The 21,588-nt window shown below is 39.5% G+C and overlaps 2 protein-coding genes and 1 pseudogene across 4 annotated transcripts in view; all 3 read left to right on the top strand.

Moving 5' to 3' along the window:
* The window catches only part of UEVLD (UEV and lactate/malate dehyrogenase domains), a 53,035-nt gene extending 34,506 nt beyond the window's left edge, over positions 1-18,529 (top strand). For 2 of the 3 annotated variants that reach the window (XM_055416015.2, XM_088832082.1), the window contains 5 exons: positions 1,012-1,182; positions 2,305-2,478; positions 11,932-11,995; positions 13,937-14,060; positions 15,789-18,529. In XM_055416015.2, coding sequence (XP_055271990.1) covers positions 1,012-1,182; positions 2,305-2,478; positions 11,932-11,995; positions 13,937-14,060; positions 15,789-15,956 — 701 coding nt within the window. In that variant the 3' untranslated portion in view covers positions 15,957-18,529. The remainder of the gene's footprint in view (positions 1-1,011; positions 1,183-2,304; positions 2,479-11,931; positions 11,996-13,936; positions 14,061-15,788) is intronic. The other variant, XM_055416016.2, reaches the window with a different exon arrangement.
* A 131-nt stretch (positions 18,530-18,660) lies between these two features.
* On the top strand, positions 18,661-20,945 carry LOC129549008 (NADH dehydrogenase [ubiquinone] flavoprotein 2, mitochondrial pseudogene; annotated as a pseudogene).
* An 8-nt stretch (positions 20,946-20,953) lies between these two features.
* TSG101 (tumor susceptibility 101) overlaps positions 20,954-21,588 on the top strand; it is a 43,875-nt gene continuing 43,240 nt past the window's right edge. Inside the window, exon 1 of the mRNA XM_055416009.2 lies at positions 20,954-21,120. Within this exon, the coding sequence (XP_055271984.1) occupies positions 21,079-21,120 (42 nt within the window). The 5' untranslated portion in view covers positions 20,954-21,078. The remainder of the gene's footprint in view (positions 21,121-21,588) is intronic.

Genomic DNA, 21,588 nt, shown 5'->3' with positions numbered 1-21,588 from the left:
TAGAGAGTAATGCAGTTGTGAAATAGCTTAAGTGTGCTTAAGGGTCAGAGGCATGAATTCTGAACAGCTTTTCCTATGTCATAACAATTGTTTATATGTAAGTCCCATTAGAAGAACCTAAAACCAAGATACTGGGCTTCAACGTAAGAAAAAGAAAATGAGCCAACACTACTTAAAGATTTTCAGATCATTTTTTTCCTTTTTGGAGTAGAATCCTTAATAAATAAAGCAGATACAAGCAACACTGCACTGCTTGCAGAGGTCAAAGTAAATAGCATGAAGCTGTGCCTGCCAGCCATCTTTCTACTTTTTACCATTCCTGCATGATATCTGCGGAGAAGGCAATGGCAAGCCACTCCAGTACTCTTGCCTAGAAAATCCCATGGATGGAGGAGCCTGGTAGGCTGCAGTCCGTGGGGTCGCTAAAGGTCGGATACGACTGAGCGACTTCACTTTCACTTTTCACTTTCACACATTGGAGAAGGAAATGGCAACCCACTCCAGTGTTCTTGCCTGGAGAATCCCAGGGACAGGGGAGCCTGATGGGCTTCCGTCTATGGGGTCACACAGAGTCGGACACGACTGAAGTGACGCAGCAGCAGCAGCATGATATCTAAGTCACTTTCAAGGAACTCTGGGACTCCTAAACTTATAGTTTAAAAATCAGTGATGTAAGTGATTATAGGTTCATTCTGCCTATAGCATATATTTATTTTTTCTAAGAAAATTATGAATTATATAAAAACCCAAATCCCTTCCTGCTTGTAAAGTCTGGATTCTGTTCTTTATTTTATCCTTTCTGCTCTTCCCTCCCTTGGGATACACTGTTGCTTCTAAGTCTCTTTCTGGAGCAGATCTCAGCATTTTGTATCCTTCCTATGGAGACAGGGTTGATCTGGAGGCAACTGCTAAAAGCTGTGTAATTGTAGAAAAGAAAAACCTGATCATCATGAACAAGAACTTGGTTAAAACCTTTATGTTGAGCTCAGACTGTTTCTTTTTATTCATTAGATTTGTCTGCCTCTGCTCATTCCAAGGTGGTGGTCTTCACAGTCAACTCTCTGGGGAGGTCTCAGTCCTACCTCGATGTGGTGCAGAGCAACGTGGACATGTTCAGAGCCCTTGTCCCGGCTCTGGGGCATTATAGTCAGCATGGCATCCTGCTCGTTGCATCTCAGCCAGGTATAAGGTTTTATTCTAAATGCATTTGATGGCCCAGTTCCTCAGTAGAATTGCCATTTCTGATAAAAGTCATAAAACAGGGTTATAAAGGGACAGCTGGAGTATTCAGTTAAATCGCTCTTTGGATGAATAAGGCAGTACTTTCCACATCCTGTCAGCCAGTTACTACTACTGACTGGCATTAAACTAGAAGGCTACAACTTATAATTTTTTATGCAGTACTACTTTTAATATGTTCCAGGTTAATATGTTCCAGCCATGCCTTTCTCAGTGAGAAAACAGTTAAACGCCCAAGTGAAAGATGCAGTATCTTGTAGGAAGAACCTTTTGTTAACTCTGAAGTGTCATAACTAGTGAGCACACCAGAGTGGATTTTTAACATTTTTTATTTTAAATTGTTTCTCAGATTACTTGAGAAATTTTTTCAAAGGATTAGATGGTACTGGACTTAAATGGGTGAACAGATTTTTTTTTTTAATGTTCCCAATAGAAGAGTATGATAGGCATTTCACTTGTTTTCTTACAGTAATTGATTGAAAGACGTTGGTCTTAAATTCCTGACATCTTTTTGGCACAGAATAAAAAAATGGTTGTGTCATTTCACTTGTTTTCTTACAGTAATTGATTGAAAGACGTTGGTCTTAAATTCCTGACATCTTTTTGGCACAGAATAAAAAAATGGTTGTGTTTTTATTGATAATGCTGTACTACATGGTGGTGGTGTATGAATCAGTATTTTAATTTCAAGGTAGACATTCACCTTAAGCTAGATGTAAAAGAGAACTTGATCAATGAAAAAAATTATCTTCTGGTTTTCCAAACCCAGTTTTCATCTTTCATCCTTAACCGCTCTAGGACATGATCTGTTTTCCACTCTTAAAAATTTATATTTAATATAAAGTTATGTAAAATGATGCTGAATACTGGTTAGTTGTTTTTAATTGTTAATTAAAAAATTTATATAATATATAATAAAAATAAATAATGCTTCATAGTGCATTTAAGACCTAAGAAGAATATATACAGGTTTTGATATGCTTATTAAAATATTTTGTTTAGGAACTAGGCTAGAAGTATATTTTAAAAAATAATTTATATTTTCACCTTGCATGTAATATTTAGTGGAAATCATGACCTATGTGACTTGGAAACTGAGTGCATTTCCTGCAAACCGAGTGATTGGAATTGGGTGCAATCTGGATTCACAGAGATTACAATATATTATTACAAACGTCTTGAAGGCACAGACTTCAGGAAAAGAAGTATGGGTTATTGGTGAGCAGGGAGAAGACAAAGGTAAGAAATACATGTTTATTAGTTATGTATATTGATAATCTGTCTCACCAGAGGCCATGGTATGCATATATGCACAGTTCTGGGGACTCCAGTTGTGGAGCCTAGCTGGTTTTCCTTCCACATTTGAGTGCCTTTTGTATGTGGGACCCTGTATTGTGAATAAACTCTACAAATGTGTCATACTAATTGTATTTACTCTTCTGTAAATAAAAGGCAAGACTCCTTAGGTTATATATTTTTATTTTTATATTTTGTATTTGAATTTCAGCATCCAGGATGAATTTAAAAGTTTAATTTTCTGGAGAGCAACATTTAAATAAACCCTAAAGCATACACAGGTATTCCTTGGTGGCTCATACGGTAAAGAATCTGCCTGCAACGCAGGAGACCCAGGTTCAGTCGCTGGGTCTGGAAGATCCCCTGGAGGAGGGCATGGCAACCCACTCTAGCATTCTTTCCTGGAAAATCCCATGGACAGAGGAGCCTGGCAGGCTACAGTCCATGGTGTTGCAAAGAGTCAGACTTGACTGAGCGACTTCTATACACACACAAAGCATGTACAGAATTCTTTCCTTTACTTTCCCATCCTGCAGTCTTGCTTAGCTTTCCTAGTTCCAGACTTTCTCCCTAGGTGCATACCTCCTGTCTCTTTCTCACCTTTTAAACAGAATATTCACTCTTTATTTACCCTTATGGCCCCCCCTTTTTTCTTTTAACCAGTTACTTGCTCTGTGCTCTGTCCCTACCATGGAGACCATTCATAAAATCTAGTCCCCCTGGATTTGAAAGCCCTTTTTCCTATCCCATAATATTGCTTTCCCTATTTAATTCAATAATCTCTTTTTTCTCTTTATTATTTCTCTCATGCTATAGTCAGGTTGGTCTGGTGATAAAAGTGTGTTATCCTAAGTTTGCTAATTTTTATTCATTTTAAACAAGTATATCTACTCACTACTGTAAGTTGTCAGTGTGATCCAGAAGAGGCACAGAGCACAGCCTCTTCCTTCACCATTCTTAAAAATTATTCTAGGGACTTCCCTGATGGTCCAGTGGTGAAGACTTTGCCTTCCAATGCAGAGGGTTGGGTTCAGTCCCTGCTCAGGGAGCTGAGATCCCACATGCCTGGGGCCAGAAAACCAAAACATAAAATAGAAGCAATCTTGTAAAAAATGAAAGATTTTTAAAATGGTCCACATCAAAAAATCTTTTAAAAAATTATTTTAGAGCAATAAGACAAAATTTTTAATAAAGCTATTTTGGCTGACATTAAAAGTATAGGGTACTCTTTGATTAAGGGCCAGAATGAATGTATTTTAGACTTACAGTGCTTAGACACTTACAAGTGAGCATTTAACATGGGTTGAAATGACAGGAGAAAATTCTATGCAGGCCATCATTGAACTGCACTTTGGAAGAATGAATAGGATTCAAATAAATAGCAAAGAGTGAGAGAGACATTCCAGGAATGGGAAAACAGGCAAAGGCACACACTTAGGTATGGCATGTTCATGGGATAAAAAAATCTAGACTGGTTGTTGCAGAGTTTCAACCAGATAAGCTTCGTTGATAAATCGTTGATAACTCATTTTGGAGGTATTTTTTTCTTGAATACCTGATAAAGAGTTGGAAAGATTATCAGGCAGAGGGGAACTGTTAAAGGTATTTGAGCATACGAGTGATATGTTGGAAGGTAATCTGGAGGAAATTCATCATTGCTTCCTCATTTAACGTGTATTGTTATTGTTCCAGTTGCTAAGTCGTGTCTGACTCTTAAAAGTGTATTCAGTTCAGTTCAGCTCAGTTCAGTCGCTCAGTCGTGTCCGACTCTCCGCGACCCCATGAATCACAGCACGCCAGGCCTCCCTGTCTATCACCAACTCCCGGAGTACACTCAAACTCATGTCCACAGAGTCGGTGATGCCATCCAGCCATCTCATTCTCCGTCGTCCCCTTCTCCTCCCGCCCCCAACCTTTCCCAGCATCAGAGTCTTTTCCAGTGAGTCAACTCGCCGCATGAGGTGGCCCAAGTATTGCAGTTTCAGCTTTAGCATCAGTCCCTCCAATGAACACCCAGGATTGATCTCCTCTAGAATGGACTGGTTGGATCTCCTTGCAGTATAAGGGACTCTCAAGAGTCTTCTCCAACACCACAGTTCAAAAGCATCGATTCTTCGGCGATCAGCTTTCTTCTGCTTTATTCATCCTATAGGTGCTGAGGGGTAGAGCACAATGTAGAAAAGAACTGCTCTGCTTTTGAGGAAATGATCATTTAACTCAGGAATGGAGGAAGATTTAAAATCTGTATAAATGTGCACTGGCTACCTAGAAAGTTCAACGCTAGAAAGACTCAGGCAATAGAATAAACCTTTATAAAACCTGACTGTGATTCAAGCAGACATAGCTTTTCAGGCTCAAAATGCTTACTGACACTAAAGACTAATCAATAGAACAAGAAAAGGGGAGCAAGTAAGAACGTGCAGCAGATGTATTTGAGTAACATGTCTAGGGATTCAAATAAATCCAAGACCCCAAATGTTACTCACTATTGCCATTCGAGTTCTGGTCCATCTTGATCTCTTGCTTGTCTGATTATTGTAAATCTCCCAGTTAATTTGTTCTTTTCCCTCTGCTGCTGCTGCTAAGTCACTTCAGTCGTGTCCGACTCTGTGTGACCCCATAGATGGAAACCTACCAGGCTCCCCCGTCCCTGGGATTCTCCAGGCAAGAACACTGGAGTGGGTTGCCATTTCCTTCTCCAATGCATAAAAGTAAAAAGTGAAAGTGAAGTCGCTCAGTTGTGTCCAACTCCTAGCCACCCCATGGACTGCAGCCTACCAGGCTCCTCCATCCATGGGATTTTCTAGGCAAGAGTACTGGAGTGGCTTGCTATTGCCTTCTCCGCTTTTCCCTCTAGTGTACCCTATAAATGATGCCAAATTAATAATGATATTAGCTAAAACTTACAGGGTTTGCAGTATGTTTCACAGATTAATTCAGTCTTCCTAAATCACATTCCTCTTTTTAAAAACTTTCACAGGCTTCCTCTGACCAAATCATTAAATTCTTTTACTTGCCATTCAAGTAGTCCCAAAATACAGTCCTAATCTTCCTTCCCAGTTATAGTTATGGAGGCAGTCATGTTGTTAGAGAGCTGGAAGCCACTCAAAGGGTCATCAATTACAGTTTGTGATAGGGAGTCAGCAATGAATGCAGGAATAGTAGGAGTGACCACTACAGGAAGTCAAAGCAGGAGTAAAACCAGGTCTTGTGCATCTCAGCCCTGCCCCACAGCTTTGCTTCAGCACAGGGATCTTTGCCCTTTGTGTTTACTTTTTTCATAATCCCTTCTTCTCACTCAGCATATTCAAATCTTATTCTTCAAGGTCTCAGTCAAGTCCCTCTTACTTTACGCTTTGAAGTTTTTCCTGATCGTATCATCGCATAGATTCCTTCATTCCTTTGAGTTAAAAGCTTTTGTTAGCTAAATGTAATAAACCATATATTGTCTCAAGATGTTTATTTTTTTGTAAAGCTGCTGTTTATTCTGATCCAATTTGAATTTTGTCTGTGTACCTTCTCTTTATTGAAAGTGTAAATTATTAAGCTGTTCTTTTAGTTGAAAAAGTCGTACATTCACATTGCAGAACAATTAAATAGTACAAAAAGATAATGTAGTGAAAAAAGTCTCCCTTCTATGCCAGACACCTAGTCCCTCTCTCTCGAAGCAGTGCCACCTTTTAGAAATGTTCTGTGTAAGGACAAGCATATGAAATATACATCATACATCATTCTCCACCTCGCCCTCTTTCTAATTATTATGACTTGGAAATAACTGCATAATAACATATATAGATATCATTCATTCTTTTTAAGTACTGGAATACCAAAATGTAGCCAGTCCCCTAAGTTATAATTTTTGAATGAATAAGAACGTTTTACATTATGGTTATATGAATATCTCAAATTGTAAAGAGAAAATAAAGGATGGTGTGACTTGATAAGTAAACCTAAGTCACTTTGCTGACTGCCGTTGGAGCCACATAAATGAATAAAGACCCTGTCTTTAGGCAGGTTAGAGACTGATACAGAAAATGACTAAAATAGGCAGTATTGATGAGCCTTAAGAGAGGCAAAGAGAAGTAGGGTAAAAGCACAAGGACCTGGGCTTCCCTGGTGGTCCAGTGGTTAAGAATCTGCCTTGCAGTGCAAGGCACACCAGTTCCATCCCTGGTCCAGGAAGATTCCACATTCCTTGGAGCAGCTAAGCCTGAGAGCTGCAGCTACTGAAGTCCTCGCGCCTAGAGCCCATGCACCATGAGGAAGAGAAGCCCCCACTCCCTACAACTAGAGAAAGCCTACATGCAGCAATGAAGACCCACCACAGCCAAAAAATAAATAAATCTTTTTTTTTTTTAAGTACAAGGAAAGGAACTCTCAAGTACGAACTGGAAATAGATGTAGATGGATGTGAATTGAGATTACTTGACTCTGTGGACATGAGTTTGAGTGAACTCCGGGAGTTGGTGATGGACAGGGAGGCCTGGCGTGCTGTGATTCATGGGGTCACAGAGAGTCAGACACGACTGAGCGACTGAACTGAACTAAACTGATACATAGAATATATGTATAATGTATATATATGTTTTAAAACATAGTTGACCAAACATTCATGAATCCATACTCAATTAGCATTATGAATGCCAATGAAGCTACTTATGTACTCCCCAACCCAACTCCCTATGTCTAGTCTTATCTCATGTTCATGCCCATTCGTGTCTGAGTCTTTGTGAGCCCATGGACTGTAGCCCACCAGGCTCCTCTGACCATGGAATTTTCCAGGAAAGACTGGAATGGGTTGCCATTTTCTCCTTCAGGGGATCTTCCCAATCCAGGTATCGAACCTGCATCTCCTGTATTACAGGCGGATTCTTTACCACTGAGCCTTGGACTTCTGTCAGATCACTTTTTATCATGTCTTCTACTTTGTTTCAGAAATAGTTACATCCACTGATTGGTAGGTTTCCCTGGTAGCTCAGACGGTAAAGAATCTGCCTGCGATGCAGGAGGTCTGGGTTCCGTCCTTGCATTGGGAAGATCCTCTCTGGAGGAGAAAATGGCTACACCCTCTAGTATTCTTGGGTTTCCCAGGTGGTGCTAGCAGTAAAGAACCCACCTGCCAATGCAGGAGACATAAGAGATGCTGGTTCGATCCCTGGGTTGGGAAGATCCCCTGGAGAAGGGCATGGCTTACCCACGCCAGTGTTCCTGCCTGGAGAATCCAATGGACAGAGGAGCCTGGTGGGCTACAGTCCATATGGTTGCAAAGAGTCAGACATGACTGAGAGACTGAAGCGACTTAGCAGGCACGCGTGCACTGATAGGTAGTCTTCGCTTGGATTAGAGGCTCCCTCTCTTGGGCTTCCCTGGTAGCTCAGACACCAGGGAATCCACCTGCAATGTGGGAGAACCTGGGTTCGACTCCTGGGTTGGGAAAATCTGCTGGAGAAGGGAATGGCTACCCACTCCAGTGTTTTTGTCTGGAGAATTCCATGGACAGAGGAGTCTGGCAGGCTACAGTCCCTGGGGGCCACAAAGAGTCAGACATGACTGAGAGACTCACTTTCTGCTGGTTTCATGTGTAGACACCAGTTGGTTATGTCTTTGTATTGGTGACACCATAGCAAAATTAGAATTATTTTTTTATTGAGTGCTTAGTGTGTGTATTAAATGCTTTTTAATCTCATTTAAAATTTAAAAACACCCCAAGAAGGAGGTGGTGGTTTTATCCAAATCAATGTACAAGGAAGCTTAAGACAGTGAGTTTAACAACTTGTCCAAGGTTACACATTTAGTAAGGGCAGAACTGAGATTTGAACCCTGGGTTTGACTGGAAAGTTGTACTTTTTCTTGCGGTGACTTAATTAGATAATTTCTCTTAAGCCTTTAGTATAGTGTCTGGCACAGATGAACATTCAATAAATGGTAGCTGTTATGACAGTGATCAAGATGGAAAGATGGTGAGGAATAGAAAATTGGCAAAGGGACATGGAAAACTACACTTTGAAATAGGCAACATTAAGATTTAGAAACAGTTATAAGAATAACAGATATGTGTAAGTAAAATTATTTCCTCTACAAATGACAATTACAGCATGACATGGGGAAGAATTCCATGACATGTAAGACCCTTTAGGATCTGTTTCCTGCTTCCTTCCTGAGCCTCATCTTCTGCCATTCTGACAAGCATTTTATGCTAGTCACATGATCAACTTGCAGCTTCCTGAGGGGCTCATGCACTCTCATGCTTCCTTGCCTTTGCACCTGATACTTCCTTTCTCTGAACATCCATTCATTTGGCTAAGTCCTTCTTATCCTTCAAGACTGGGCTTGAGTGCCACCTCTCCCAGGAAGCCTTCCTTAATTCTCCAGGTTAAGTAAGTTCATGCCTCTATAATACTCCTTATATAATTGTTATATGTAAGTGTTATAATTGCATGTTTACCTGTCTTCACCCCACCAGACTGTAAACTCCTTAAACTTGGAATGGCCTCGGTAAATATGTTTTGAAATGAATGAATGATACTGATACCATCTTTTTGTAACATAGGTCATTGTTATGCTCCACCAAATTAGTTACAACATGTGATTTGGAGCTGCTGTTTTTAGCTGTGATAATGAAATCATGTAAAGTGCAGGTAACTCCTTCAAGTGATGTTTTAGAAATCCAAGGACTGGACCTCAGAACAGTGTTAACTCATCTGCTGTGTGCACTCTTACCTAAGGGGTAGGTGTTATGTGTAATGGAAAAGAAATATCCCATGGTCATTTTTTATTAAAATTTTTGGGACCAGAGGATTACTGTTCTTAAGGAATAGAACCAGAAAGATAAGGATTGATTAGATGCAATATTTGAAAGGGATCCTTAAACTAGGATAAATATACATTTAGGAAGTGTGAACGGTTGGGCAATAAGTGAACAAAAAATGAAATAAGTCTATCTAAACTTAACTGAAAATCCTAATGACTGTGTCCAAAGCAAATTTGAACATAGTGAAGCTTTCTCCATCTCTCTGAACATCGTTTTCCCATGGCTCTTAAAAGTCTAAACTCAGAGAGGAAAGAGGAAACATGTGATTATGTTTGTAATAATAGCAGTAATACTCATAATTAAATTCCAGACTTCTTGGTGTCCTTTCTTTTCCCATACCTACCTTTCTCTTTTTATTTATTTTCCCAAGGTCTGTAAATGCTGTTCATCTAGCAGACATTTCCCTGCAATTTTCTGTCTATTGTGAATATACTAATAATGTACCAAACTTTTTTTTTTTTTTAGAAAATAATTCATGCATAGTCCTATTCAGGTGAAACATTAAAAAAAAAAAGACCCTTATTAATTTGTCCACATGCATTTATATTGTTCATGTAACAATTTTTGGTTTTGCTTTTTTATTTAATATAAAAACTTCTATGACCTTCAGTGGCTGTCATTGACATAGACACTGACGCAGCGGTTTTTTTTTTTTTTTTTAATCTTAATTAACCGAACCAGAGATGCTCAGGCATCTGCCTGGAAGCTGCTACGTTCTTTGAGGACTTTTGAGGATCTCCCACAAATTATCCAGTCTGTTGCAGTGAAAGGGGTAATCCTCAAGAGCTTGTCATGGTACTACTGTGAACTCCATTTCTATCAGAGAAAAATGACTTCCCCTTCACTTCAGCCTTCCAAATGTCCTGAATTCTTCTCATAGGAAAATCTTTGTAAAGTCAAAGCCATAATCATCTTCTCCCAAAAAGGGAGATACAAAATCCCATCTGCCATTCTATTCATCTCGATAGTGTTCATTTCTTTTCTAGCTCAGTCATTCTCTCTCTTGGGTATCTTGAAACTGAAAGATCTGTACTGCAATCTCTGGTGACCCCATTAACATTAAATAATCAGGGAACCATAAAGATAAAAACTGATTTTTAATATCTACAAGTATATATGTGTATAAAAACAACAACAACAAAAACATCTAAAACTTTTCCATGTTTTCCAACTTAACAGTTCCAAGTATGTTTTCCTCTTTGTTTAATATAATTATGGATTGTATGTGAGGTTGGTTCTGTATTGCCTCTTGTGCGTTCTTTCATTTGGTAGAGAATCTGTGCCAGAGGATACAGGACACATGATCCCTGCCCCTGGAATCTTACAATCAGTTTGAGGAAGGAAGGTGTCCTTTGTTGCTGATGCTGAGAAATCACTAATTGGCCTAATTTTTAATGCAGTTTAGAAGAGCTGTGGGAATTCCCTGGCAGTCCAGTGGTTAGGGCTTGACACTTTTACTGCCGGGGGCCTGATTTCAGTCCCTGGTCAGGGAACTAAGATCCTACAGACTGCATGACACAGCAAAAAAATAAAACAAGAAAAAGACGACTTGTATCTTAAGCATAAAATATGTCTTACATATCTGAATGTATTTCTATTTTGCCTACCCAAAGATTTGTATCAAAGAATGTCTTCACAGTGATGAGAAATCAATGACTATTAAAAAGGTTTCAGAATGTTACTTTAAATTTCGTATTAAAGTATGGTATAGATATCTGTTTCACATGTATAGCTTTGAGTTTTTAAAATGTTTTTATAAACGATGTAGTGAGAGGAAATAGAAAACCCAAATATGCTCTTAGAAAACAGGACCCTGCTCTCTAACAGCTGTGGAAGTCTCATCCAGAGTATATGTGCTTAGTTGCTTAATCGTATCTGGCTCTCTGCGACCCATGGACTGTAGTCTGCCAGGCTCCTCTGTCCATGGGGATTCTCCAGGCAAGAATACTGGAGTGGGATGCCGTGCCCTCCTCCAGGGGATCTTCCCAACCCAGGGATCGAACCTAGGTCTCACGCATTGCGGGCAGATTATTTACCACCTGAGCCACCAGGGAAGCCCAAGAAAACTGGAGTATGTAGCCTATCCCTTCTCCAGGGTATCTTCCTGACCCAGGAATCAAACAGGGATCTTCTGCACTGCAGGCAGATTCTTTACCAGCTGAGCTACCAGGGAAGCCGTAGGTGACCAAATTATTCGTCATCTGGTGATAGAAATTAGTCTGTGTGGTTCCCAGTGGAGCAAATGCCAAGGGCTTACAGCACATGGGAGCCTATTATACACTGCCTGCTGAGAAAATCTTTCTACTCAGTCAGTAAAATGGCCCAGTGTTATTGAGAGAAAACAGGTAACGGGCTGCAAGTAGACTTTGGGATCATGTTTTGAGGGAACTGCAGCTCTATGTCTTCTCACCCCAGGCAATCAGTACAGCACATATAATGCCACCAGTGGAAATATGTAACTCTGTCCAGAAGCGGGGAAATGTTAATGAAGTTTGATACCAGTACCCTTGACTGCAAATGATCCTTTATCACATCTTCCTCCTAAGAGTTATTGATAAGATAATAATTTTTCATTTAATTTTTAGTGCCCATATGGAGTGGCCAAGAGGAAGTAACAAGTCATGACTCTCTGATGCAGCTGTCCAACAGGTAACGCTGAATGTAGATTTGCATGTATCCAACTAAAAACCATACACTTCATAGCTAACATAATGGCTATCTGCATGGCATGTACTTACCAGGCTTCTGCAAATAAAACTAACTAGTATGGACAAATCCAGAGTGCATGGGAGCAGTATTTTCTGTTCTTTGATTTCTTATCTCAAAGTAGATCTAAGACTGTTTTGCAAGCCTAATGTTTAGATACGCAGTTGACTTTTTAAAGGGTGGAATAGATTCTTTATTTGTAGGCAGTGATTTACCACTTCTATATTTAGGATATAGGATCCTGTATCTGAGGATATTGGCTGTTTTCTTAAAGGCAGAGGAGAATTGGCCCATACCACTTAAAAATCAATATGCATTTATTAATCCTAGTTGAATACATTTGGAAATTAGTCTCATGTGAATGGATAACCCCCATTATAATTTCAGGCAGAAACCAAGTATAATGCACAGATCCTTGAATCTTTTGTGTTTATTCAGAGACCTTCTAGGGGTCTGGACCCCATGGGTTGGACTTTACATACTATATATTTTCATGCCATTTGTTATTTTACTGTATCATAATATAACATCCTTTCCTGAATTCTGATTCAGGTGATTTTAGCTTTTTAAACCTTCAGTTTATGGTTTTTAGACTGTAACAACTGGAAAGAATAGCCTCATATTGAGAATAGCAATATGTTGTATAATCCATTCTAATCTGCTTCTGTATATAATCTTGCATTTGTAGCTTTCAAGAGGAATGAATTCAAACGTGTTTAATTTGTATAATTTTTAATTAGTTACAAAAAGAATGTATGCGCTCATGAAACTTTATATTTTAATTGAAGTATAGTTGATTTACAGTGTTGTGTTAGGTGTACAGCAAAGATAAAGTTTTAAATACTTCAGATGTCTATAAAGTGAAAAGTGAAAAGCAAGGGTAATTCCGTTCTCCGGAAACAACCGCTATTAACAATTTAGCATCCATGTGTCCAAATGTTGTTTTCTCATGCTTCTGCAAGGATTATCATCATTATTGTTGTTTTTATAATAAATTTATGCTATTTGTATTATCTTGCAACTTGCTTTATTTCCTTAATAATAAATGTTGGATATTTTCCCATATTGTACACATAAATGTACTTTATGTTCTTCTCAAGAGCTGTATGGCGCTACATTTGGTAGTGATCTATTTAACAAGTCCTCTTTGGATGAATTGTTTCCAGAATTTTTTCTGTCTCCAACAAAGCAAACATACTTATATGTGTATCTTCGCACAGTTGAGCACATTGCTACAGGACAGATTCCTAGAAGAGTAATTTCTAGATCAGGTTTTGCCAAGTCTTCCTCTTAAAATAATTTTGTACTCTGAACAGCAGTTATGGGAATGCCAGTTTCTCTGTAGCTTCTGCAAAAGTAGTTATCAGTCTTTTTGTGAAAGTTGCTCAGTCATGTCCGATTCTTTGTGACCCCATGGACTATATAGTCCATGGAATTCTCCAGGCCAGAATACTGGAGTGGGTAGCCTTTCCCTCCTCCAGGGGATCTTCCCAACCCAGGGTTATTGAACCCAGGTCACCCGCATTGCAGGGAGATTCACCAGATGAGCCACCAGGGAAGCCCATTAGTCTTTTTATTCTTTGCCACTTTTGATGGGCAAAATTGATGTATTTATTGTTTTAGCTCATATTTAGTAAGTATTAGTGGTGGTAAGCATCTGTTTATATTATTAGGCCATCTGTATTGACTCACTGTGGACTGCCTAATATTTTAAGAAAAGCTTAATTACTGGGCTATCTGTTGGTTTTCCTAACAATTGTCATATAACTCTTCTGTGTCATAAAAATATCTAATTAATACCTTATACATAAGCTAAAACTAAACATACATATTTTGTGCGTTTTCTGAAATCATGATTTGTTTGTTTTGTTTTTTATAACCTAGGGCCATGGAACTATTAAGGGTAAAAGGTCAGAGATCATGGTCTGTTGGACTATCAGTAGCTGACCTGCTTGACAGTATTGTGAATGATAAAAAGAAAGTACATTCTGTATCAGTTTTAGCAAAGGTAATTGCTATTCTCATTCTCTTATCATAGTTTTAAATATTTATATTATTAACAAAAAAAGTGCTGTTCACACTGTAACCTGGTATCTTCACTATCACCAGCTTTTAGAGTAACACGTGGGAGAAGATAGTTTGGTCTAACCCCTATCTTGCTTGGCTAGGGGAAGTCTGGACTTCTACCAGGTTGCCCTTCACCCCCATTAATTTTTGGAATTCCCAAGAAGCATTTATGTATTCCATAAACTTCCGGTTGTCATTTATCTCCTCAGCCAGCCAGGTCACCCCAGGCTGACATGCCAACTGGTCTTAGCTGGTCATCAGTCTATTTCTCCAGTTCAGGTTGTCCTTTACTGCTTTATTCCAAGTATAAAGTCCCTAAAGCACAATGCTTAACCAAGTATTTGCAAAAACTTAGGAATACTGGAAGGGAAATAAAACATGGAAGGGAAAACTGAAAACAGGTTACCAAATTTGACTGCACTCAGAGCCCATGTTAAGCCCCTCCCCTGGGAATCCACTCTAACAATCTTTTTTCTTTCTTTTTTTGAGAGTTTGCTTTATTATTATTATTGTTTTACAATAAAAACAAATAGCTGTGTTCTCAGGAAAATGAATTTAAAAAGAAAAAAAAATCACATTTATTAACAGCATTTTAAAATAAGACTTTTGAAAGATTTATTGAAACAATCTCAGCCTAAACATTTACTCATCACTTTTTTTTCAGTTACTTCTCAACATTCTAAAAACTTTGTTATATAAAATACATTTAACTTTGCCAATAATTTTAGATAATACTGGCTTCTTCCCAAAAAGGACTACTATAAAACTATGCTTTCAGACATTAAAGAAAAACTTAATCCAGTAGAGCATAAATCTGAACTATGTAACCTATGCTTGCATGTTTCATATCCTTCAAGTTAAATGCATCAAGGATTTGAAAAAGTTCAGACCTGGGTCTGCTCCAAGGCAGGTGGACACAACATCTTAACTTTCCATGTTTAACTAAACCAACAGGAACCAAGTTATGAAAATGAGGGTCTCCAGGGAAGAAAGATATAAAAAAATATCTTTTATTTCTTCAATAAAACCCTTCAAAATTTACTCTCCGTTTTGTAAGGCCCACATTTCCTCCAAGGATCAAATCCACAACCTTTGGCATTGCCTAATTTACTTTACCAAGGAATTAAAACTATGAACCAAAGCCTGATGCTTAACCCTTTCAGTGCTGACCTTCCCTATGTCCAGGACGGGGAATGGCGACAATGAAATACAGAGAGGAGAGGACAGACAAACAGGGTATACCTGTGAGATGCAGGAGCACCAGCATTAATGGAATAAAGCCAGCTTTGGATATGGAGCTCAGAAAGTTAGTCCCTGGGATACAACAGGTCACCTCCTTTCACTACATCCCTGGGCTTTCCCCTCTGTGCTCCAGGCATCAAACCAATGACAGTCTTTTTTCTTTACCTCCAGCCTGTTACCCATATTGCAGGGTGCTAGCTTACCTCCCCATAAAGGGAGTATCTTTGACCAAATTCTTCCCATCTCACAAACATTTTCTGAGACAGTAACTGGAGTTCATTTAGAAAATAAATGAACAAAGTTTATTAAAAAATTCAGCTTGTATCACTTTGTAGTGCTAGGACCAGAAAAGGAAGAAAATATCCATATTTATGATATTAACTTTTTCGCAGTGATTCAGCTCTAATCCTAATTTTTTTCCTTTCAGGGATATTATGATATAAATAGTGAAGTGTTTTTAAGTTTGCCTTGCGTGCTTGGAACGAGTGGAGTGTCTGAAGTCATCAAGACCACAGTGAAGGAAGAAACAGTGACTGAGAAACTCCAAAGCAGTGCATCCTCCATCCATGGTCTCCAGCAACAGTTAAAACTTTGATTCTAAAGTTCAGAGTTACCTGAAAGGAAAGGTTAATTTTACCAACACATATATATGGGGTGGAGAACTTCTCTATCTTATTATTTATCCTACAGACTGCTTGGTTAAGGTCAGTGGTTCTTGGTTGGCTTTGTAATTTAAATCCTTAGGTAGTCAGATAAGAAGGGAAACAAATCTAATTTTCTCAGTTCTTGAGATTATCTATACTGTTCTTTAAACCTAAGCAGAGATAAACATTCATCTGCGATATACATCATTTAAAAATTATGTATCCTCAATTAGCACATTCAGCACTTTGGGAATATTTTAAAAATCATACCTTTTTAAAAGAAAATTACCCTTTAACTGTTACAATAAACATCATAAGCTGAAGGCCCAGTATGTATTTCAAAATCTGTGCTAGCTGTACATTCAAAGGATCCAGTTTATGCTATTTATAGTTCTTTAAAATAATGTTGGTAAAAAGCATAATAATAAACAATAAAGGATTTTGTTTTCCCTCTTCAAATTAATTAGCTACAAAAAAAATGGAAAAGAAGTGTGCACATACTTTTCTTTTTACACATACTTTAATATAGTAGAAAGGAGAATGAAAATTTTAAATATATGAACAAGAAGTGTAGTTTAATATCCAGCAGGACTGTCCTTTCTGCAATTTTCTATCATCTCTTCTGGGCTATATAAGATTTCCAGCATCTCACGAACACACCATGCCATAAGTAGAACCATAGAGACATGCATATTTTTAGTGGAAATAGGTTATGAATGAAAGCCAAGCATTTACTTTAAAGCTAATATATGAGGCTTTCATAAAGGCATTGGTCTTAATGGGGAAAGGTTGAATGGGCTGATTGTTGTGAGCATATTCTTTAACTACTGAAGAAATGATTCACGGTGCATCCTTTAACTACTCCTGAAGAAATGATTCAGGGTGCATCTTTTAACTACTGAAGAAATGATTCAGGGTGCATAATGGTGTACCCTGAATGGGTGATGGGTCAATAACATCTTCATATGTGAAAGACAGCATATTATTAGGAATGTGACACATAACTAATAGCAGCAGCTAGCATCAACACTTCCAATATTTCAGGCAGTGTGATAAGCACTTTATTGTTTTATTCCTCAAGATTATTTATTAATCCTCACAGTAACCCACTGAGGTAGGACTGTTATCATCATTTTGTAGAGGAGGAAATTGAGGTTTAATGCCCAAAATCTCATGACTAAGGGACCCTTATCCATACAACCTCTACGGAAAAAGGCCTAAGAGTCAAAACAGTTACCACAAGACCCTAAAGCTGGGGTCTGTACTCTTACACTCTCATGTAGGGGCTTTTTTTCTTCAACATATTTTTTAGAAACACTGATTCTTTGACTTCCCTTAACAAATAGCTTGGTGGTGGGGGGGGGGAACTGTATGCACTGAAGTAGGTGTTTAGTTATTTAGTCATTCAGATAGTCTAGACTTGGAGCCTGCTGTGCACCAGGTGCCATATTTGGCACCGCAGATACAATAGTGATCAAACCCTGGACTAGGTACAGGCCCCCATGGTGCTTATAATCTAGCACAGGGACAAATCTCACAAATAAATGTACAGCTCCAAGTGTGGTACTGTAATATGAAGTTCCAGGTGCTTTGAAAACATATTATAGGTGAACCTAAACCTGGTCAGTGAGATGGGAGTCGATGGATTATAAGAGCAGACACATTTTAGGCAGAGAGGAAGTAGTTAAACTAATGCTGCTTTAGCATAATAATGGATGCTTATAATGATGAGCTTAAATCATAAAGGAAAGGTGAAATTTATTCAATATTCCACGTTTAAGAAAAAAGAAAAGTATTTAATATGCTTGGAAAGGTGTAAAAACATTGGACATTTGAAGAAATGAGCATTAGTTCTGTGTAATTTCACTACATGAATAGGTTATTTTGGTGTTAACTGTAACAGTGTATCCTCACTGTCCTTTTGTATGAAATAGGGAAGTAAAACTAAAAGGACCATTGCTTGTGTTTTTATACTAGCCTTTTCTAATATCAGATACCTAATTATGCTCTTGAACAATAACCTAATTACCAGATACTATATAAATAGAGGAATTGCTAAGAATTAACTGCATTTTATAAAAAGAACATGTCAGTACAATATTTACTGACTGTACTGTTATTCCAAGAACTGTGTTAGAATGAGTAGTCAAAGGTGAATAATAAAAATTTGGGGGGCTGGGGTAGGGGAGGGAATAAAAAAGCAAGAAAAAAAGAAAAAGAAGATGAATAGTTACAGTCCTTGCCCTGCAAACCCACAATATAGAAGTAATTCTATCACATATTTTCTTGAGTGTTGAGTATTATAAATCACATAAGTTAAGAAGTAGTAACACCACCATCTCAGTGTGAATTGGTGATAATTTTCATTCATGATGGTTTCTATTAACCTTCATTTTTTTTTATCTTTCCAAAATCATGTATTCCTTCTACTTATGGTTTTTAATGGGGCTTGGATTGAAATGCTTCTTTGATATTGTAACAGAGATAAATATTTTATTTTCCAACTTATATTGTATCAAATAATTATTCTTAAATATCAAGAATAATGAATAAATTAAATTTTGACTTGAAAATTACCAGGAGATTTCCTAATTTATTGAGTGGAAGGAAACTTATTCAGATTGAAGAGAAAGATTCTTTCATATGATTCATAAGTCCCCAGGATATAAATATAAATACTTCATTTTAAGTGGCTTAACTGCAAAATGAAGAGAATAGATTTTGTTTTCAAACTTTTAAAAATTATTTTTAACAAAACCTTTTGAAAAATATATAACCTACATTCTTCCAATTGATAAAAGCAGAGTTGCGCTAATTGAAGGTGCTTCTGGCTAATAAGCTGTGTCTTTAAAATAGCTTGAAAACCATATATTTTTAAGTGACAAAGAAGAGGTACAGGGAAGGACAGACTGTCCTATAGTTTGGTTTGAATGAAGCTGTATGCTTAACTAGTGTATAGTGTCCAAAGAAAGATACCTATTATAATATTTTATGTGTGTGTGTTGGCAACAATATGTAATGATGCTTCCACGTATCTTCCGTTAGGCCTTCTTTGTTTATGTGACCTTCATTTAGATGCCAATTTAGAAGAGAATTAATACTACAGCCTGTTCCTCAGCACCACGATGCTAAAATTATCCAAATAATCATACTTCACACCCCCTCAAACCCAAGTGCCCTGAATGGCATTGTACTTACAAAACCGGTAGTGAGGTGCAATAATGACTAATATAAATGACCATGAGGAACTTTTATGGGTATTAGAAATTCAGTTAAGAGTACCTACTCTTGGGCGTGCATGCCATGTGTGCCGACTGCTCAGGACCGTGCCCGGCGAGGCCAAAAGGCCCGCAGTTTGGCCAACCATGTTCCTTTCCGCGGCGCCCACTGGGGAAGACATATAAGAAATTTGCATAAGACAGCTGTTCAGAATGGAGCTGGAAGAGGCTTATTTGTGCACAGAGATACTCCTGAGAATAACCCAGAAACTCCATTTGATTTCACACCAGAAAACTGTAAGAGGATAGAGGCCATTGTGAAAAACTACCCAGAAGGGCATAAGGCAGCAGCTGTGCTTCCAGTTCTGGATTTAGCCCAGAGACAGAATGGACGGCTGCCTATTTCTGCTATGAACAAGGTTGCAGAAATTTTACAAGTACCTCCAATGAGAGTGTATGAAGTAGCGACTTTTTATACAATGTATAATCGAAAGCCAGTTGTATCACATTCAAGTCCACTACTATGCCTTGCTTGCTCCGAACCTGACAGCATACTAGAGGCCATTCAGAAAAAAACTTGGAATAAAGGTTGGAGACTACACCCGACAAACTTTTCACTCTTATAGAAGTGGAATGTTTAAGGGCCTGTGTAAATGCACCAATGATTCAAATAAATGACAACTACTATGAGGTTCTGACACCTAAGGATATTGAAGAAATTATTGATGAACTCAAGGCTGGCAAGATCCCAAAACCTGGGTGAAGGAGTGGACGCTTCTCCTGTGAGCCACCTTCACTCTTTGAACCACCAAAAGGACCTGGGTTTGGTGTGCAAGCAGGCCTATAATTTATATTCAACTGTAAATATGTCAGAGGAGAAATAAAATATGAATCTCTTATCTACCTAAACTTTTTATATTACTTGTTCATTTCCATCTGTGTACACCTTGCTTGTAACCTAGCAACTTACAGCTGTTAAGTATCATGTCAGAACTTCAGAGCACCATTTTCAACTGCCTGTTCACTTTCATCAATATTAGGGTACTGTGAAATAAAAATTCTGTCAAATTAAAAAAAAAGAAAGTACCTACTTTTGCACTGTACAAGACCATGAGGATCTGAAGCTGAGCCTGATTTCAAAGACTTGGATTTTTACAGTGGACAGGCTGGTACACACACCAAGTCCAAGGAAGAAGCCTGTATTATCCATGTTGGGCACAGTGGAATTCTGACCTAAGTGAATGGTGTCTTGTAAAGAAATTACTGCCTGGCTTCCTGTGAAATGAGACCTCTGCACTTTGCCCTTGTGAATGTAATATGAAGCTTAAAAATGAAAACATGATAACCAGAGAGACCCTGGGCATCGGCTAACGCAAGCCTTTCTTCTTGGAGTTGGGAAAAAGAAGCGCGAGCAAGCCGTGCACTTGCCTGCAATTATCAGAAGGGTAAATCAGTGGCAGAACAGTTTTCTGACTCCAGTCCAGTCTTCCCACTTGACGCATCAGTCATTAAAGCTCACCGGAAAGGTATTCCTACTTCTTACCCTCCCTGCACCTGCTCTTTTAGCATGAGGGCAACTGTGAAAGAGCTGCCGATCTTATTATCCCGGCTCAGCAATTCCACCCTCGGAACGGGTTTCCCCCGACCTGACCCAGGCGGTCAACCCCTGCCCACCGCCGACCTCGGAAGTGACGTAAGGGAAGCGGAAGCGCTGGCGTGGAGGCCGACTTCCTGTTGCCACAGGCTGGGGGGTGGGGGGCTGGCTCGTCCGTGTGCGGGTGTGAGGGGCGGCCTGGGGCGGCCCCGGAGCGGCTGACCCTCTGCCGGCGGGGACCGGAGTCGCGAGGCGGCCGCCATGGCGGGGTCGGAGAGCCAGCTCAAGAAAATGGTGTCCAAGGTGAGGCTGCGGCGCGCTCTCCTCTCGGCGCACACCCGCCACTCCCCCCGGCGCCGCCAGGGCCTGCCCGACCGGCCCAGCGAGCCCCCCAGGCGGGCCCGAGGCCCCGGGCCTCCCCCGGCCGCCTCTGCTGCCGCCCGCGCCAGGATGCCTGTCGCCCGGGCCCGGAGTCCCCGGGCCGGAGCCGGCGGGGGGCGGCGACCGCCAACAATGGAGCGGAGCCGAGGCCGCCTGCCACCTGCCGCCCGCCCTCCTCTTTTCGGGGAGAGAGAGTTTGGAGCAGTCTGTGGGGCAACATAGTTTTCATCAACACAAGGAGGGGGTTGTACTTAAAACTCGGTCTTGGGCACCCCCTCCCCTCCTGTCCCAGTGCAGGGCTCTTCATTCTTACTCGCCCTTCTCTCCCGGCTTCCTGAGGTGCCCTTTTCAGTTTGTATTCTTCACGCAGCTCAATAGCCCACCCTGCGG

The sequence above is a fragment of the Moschus berezovskii genome, chromosome 25 (assembly GCF_049115385.1).
Source record: "Moschus berezovskii isolate FMDL1 chromosome 25, NW_MosBer_1.0, whole genome shotgun sequence".
Taxonomy (NCBI): domain Eukaryota; kingdom Metazoa; phylum Chordata; class Mammalia; order Artiodactyla; family Moschidae; genus Moschus; species Moschus berezovskii.
The sequence above is the reverse complement of the archived record's forward strand: the minus strand, read 5'-3'. Positions and strand labels throughout refer to the sequence as shown.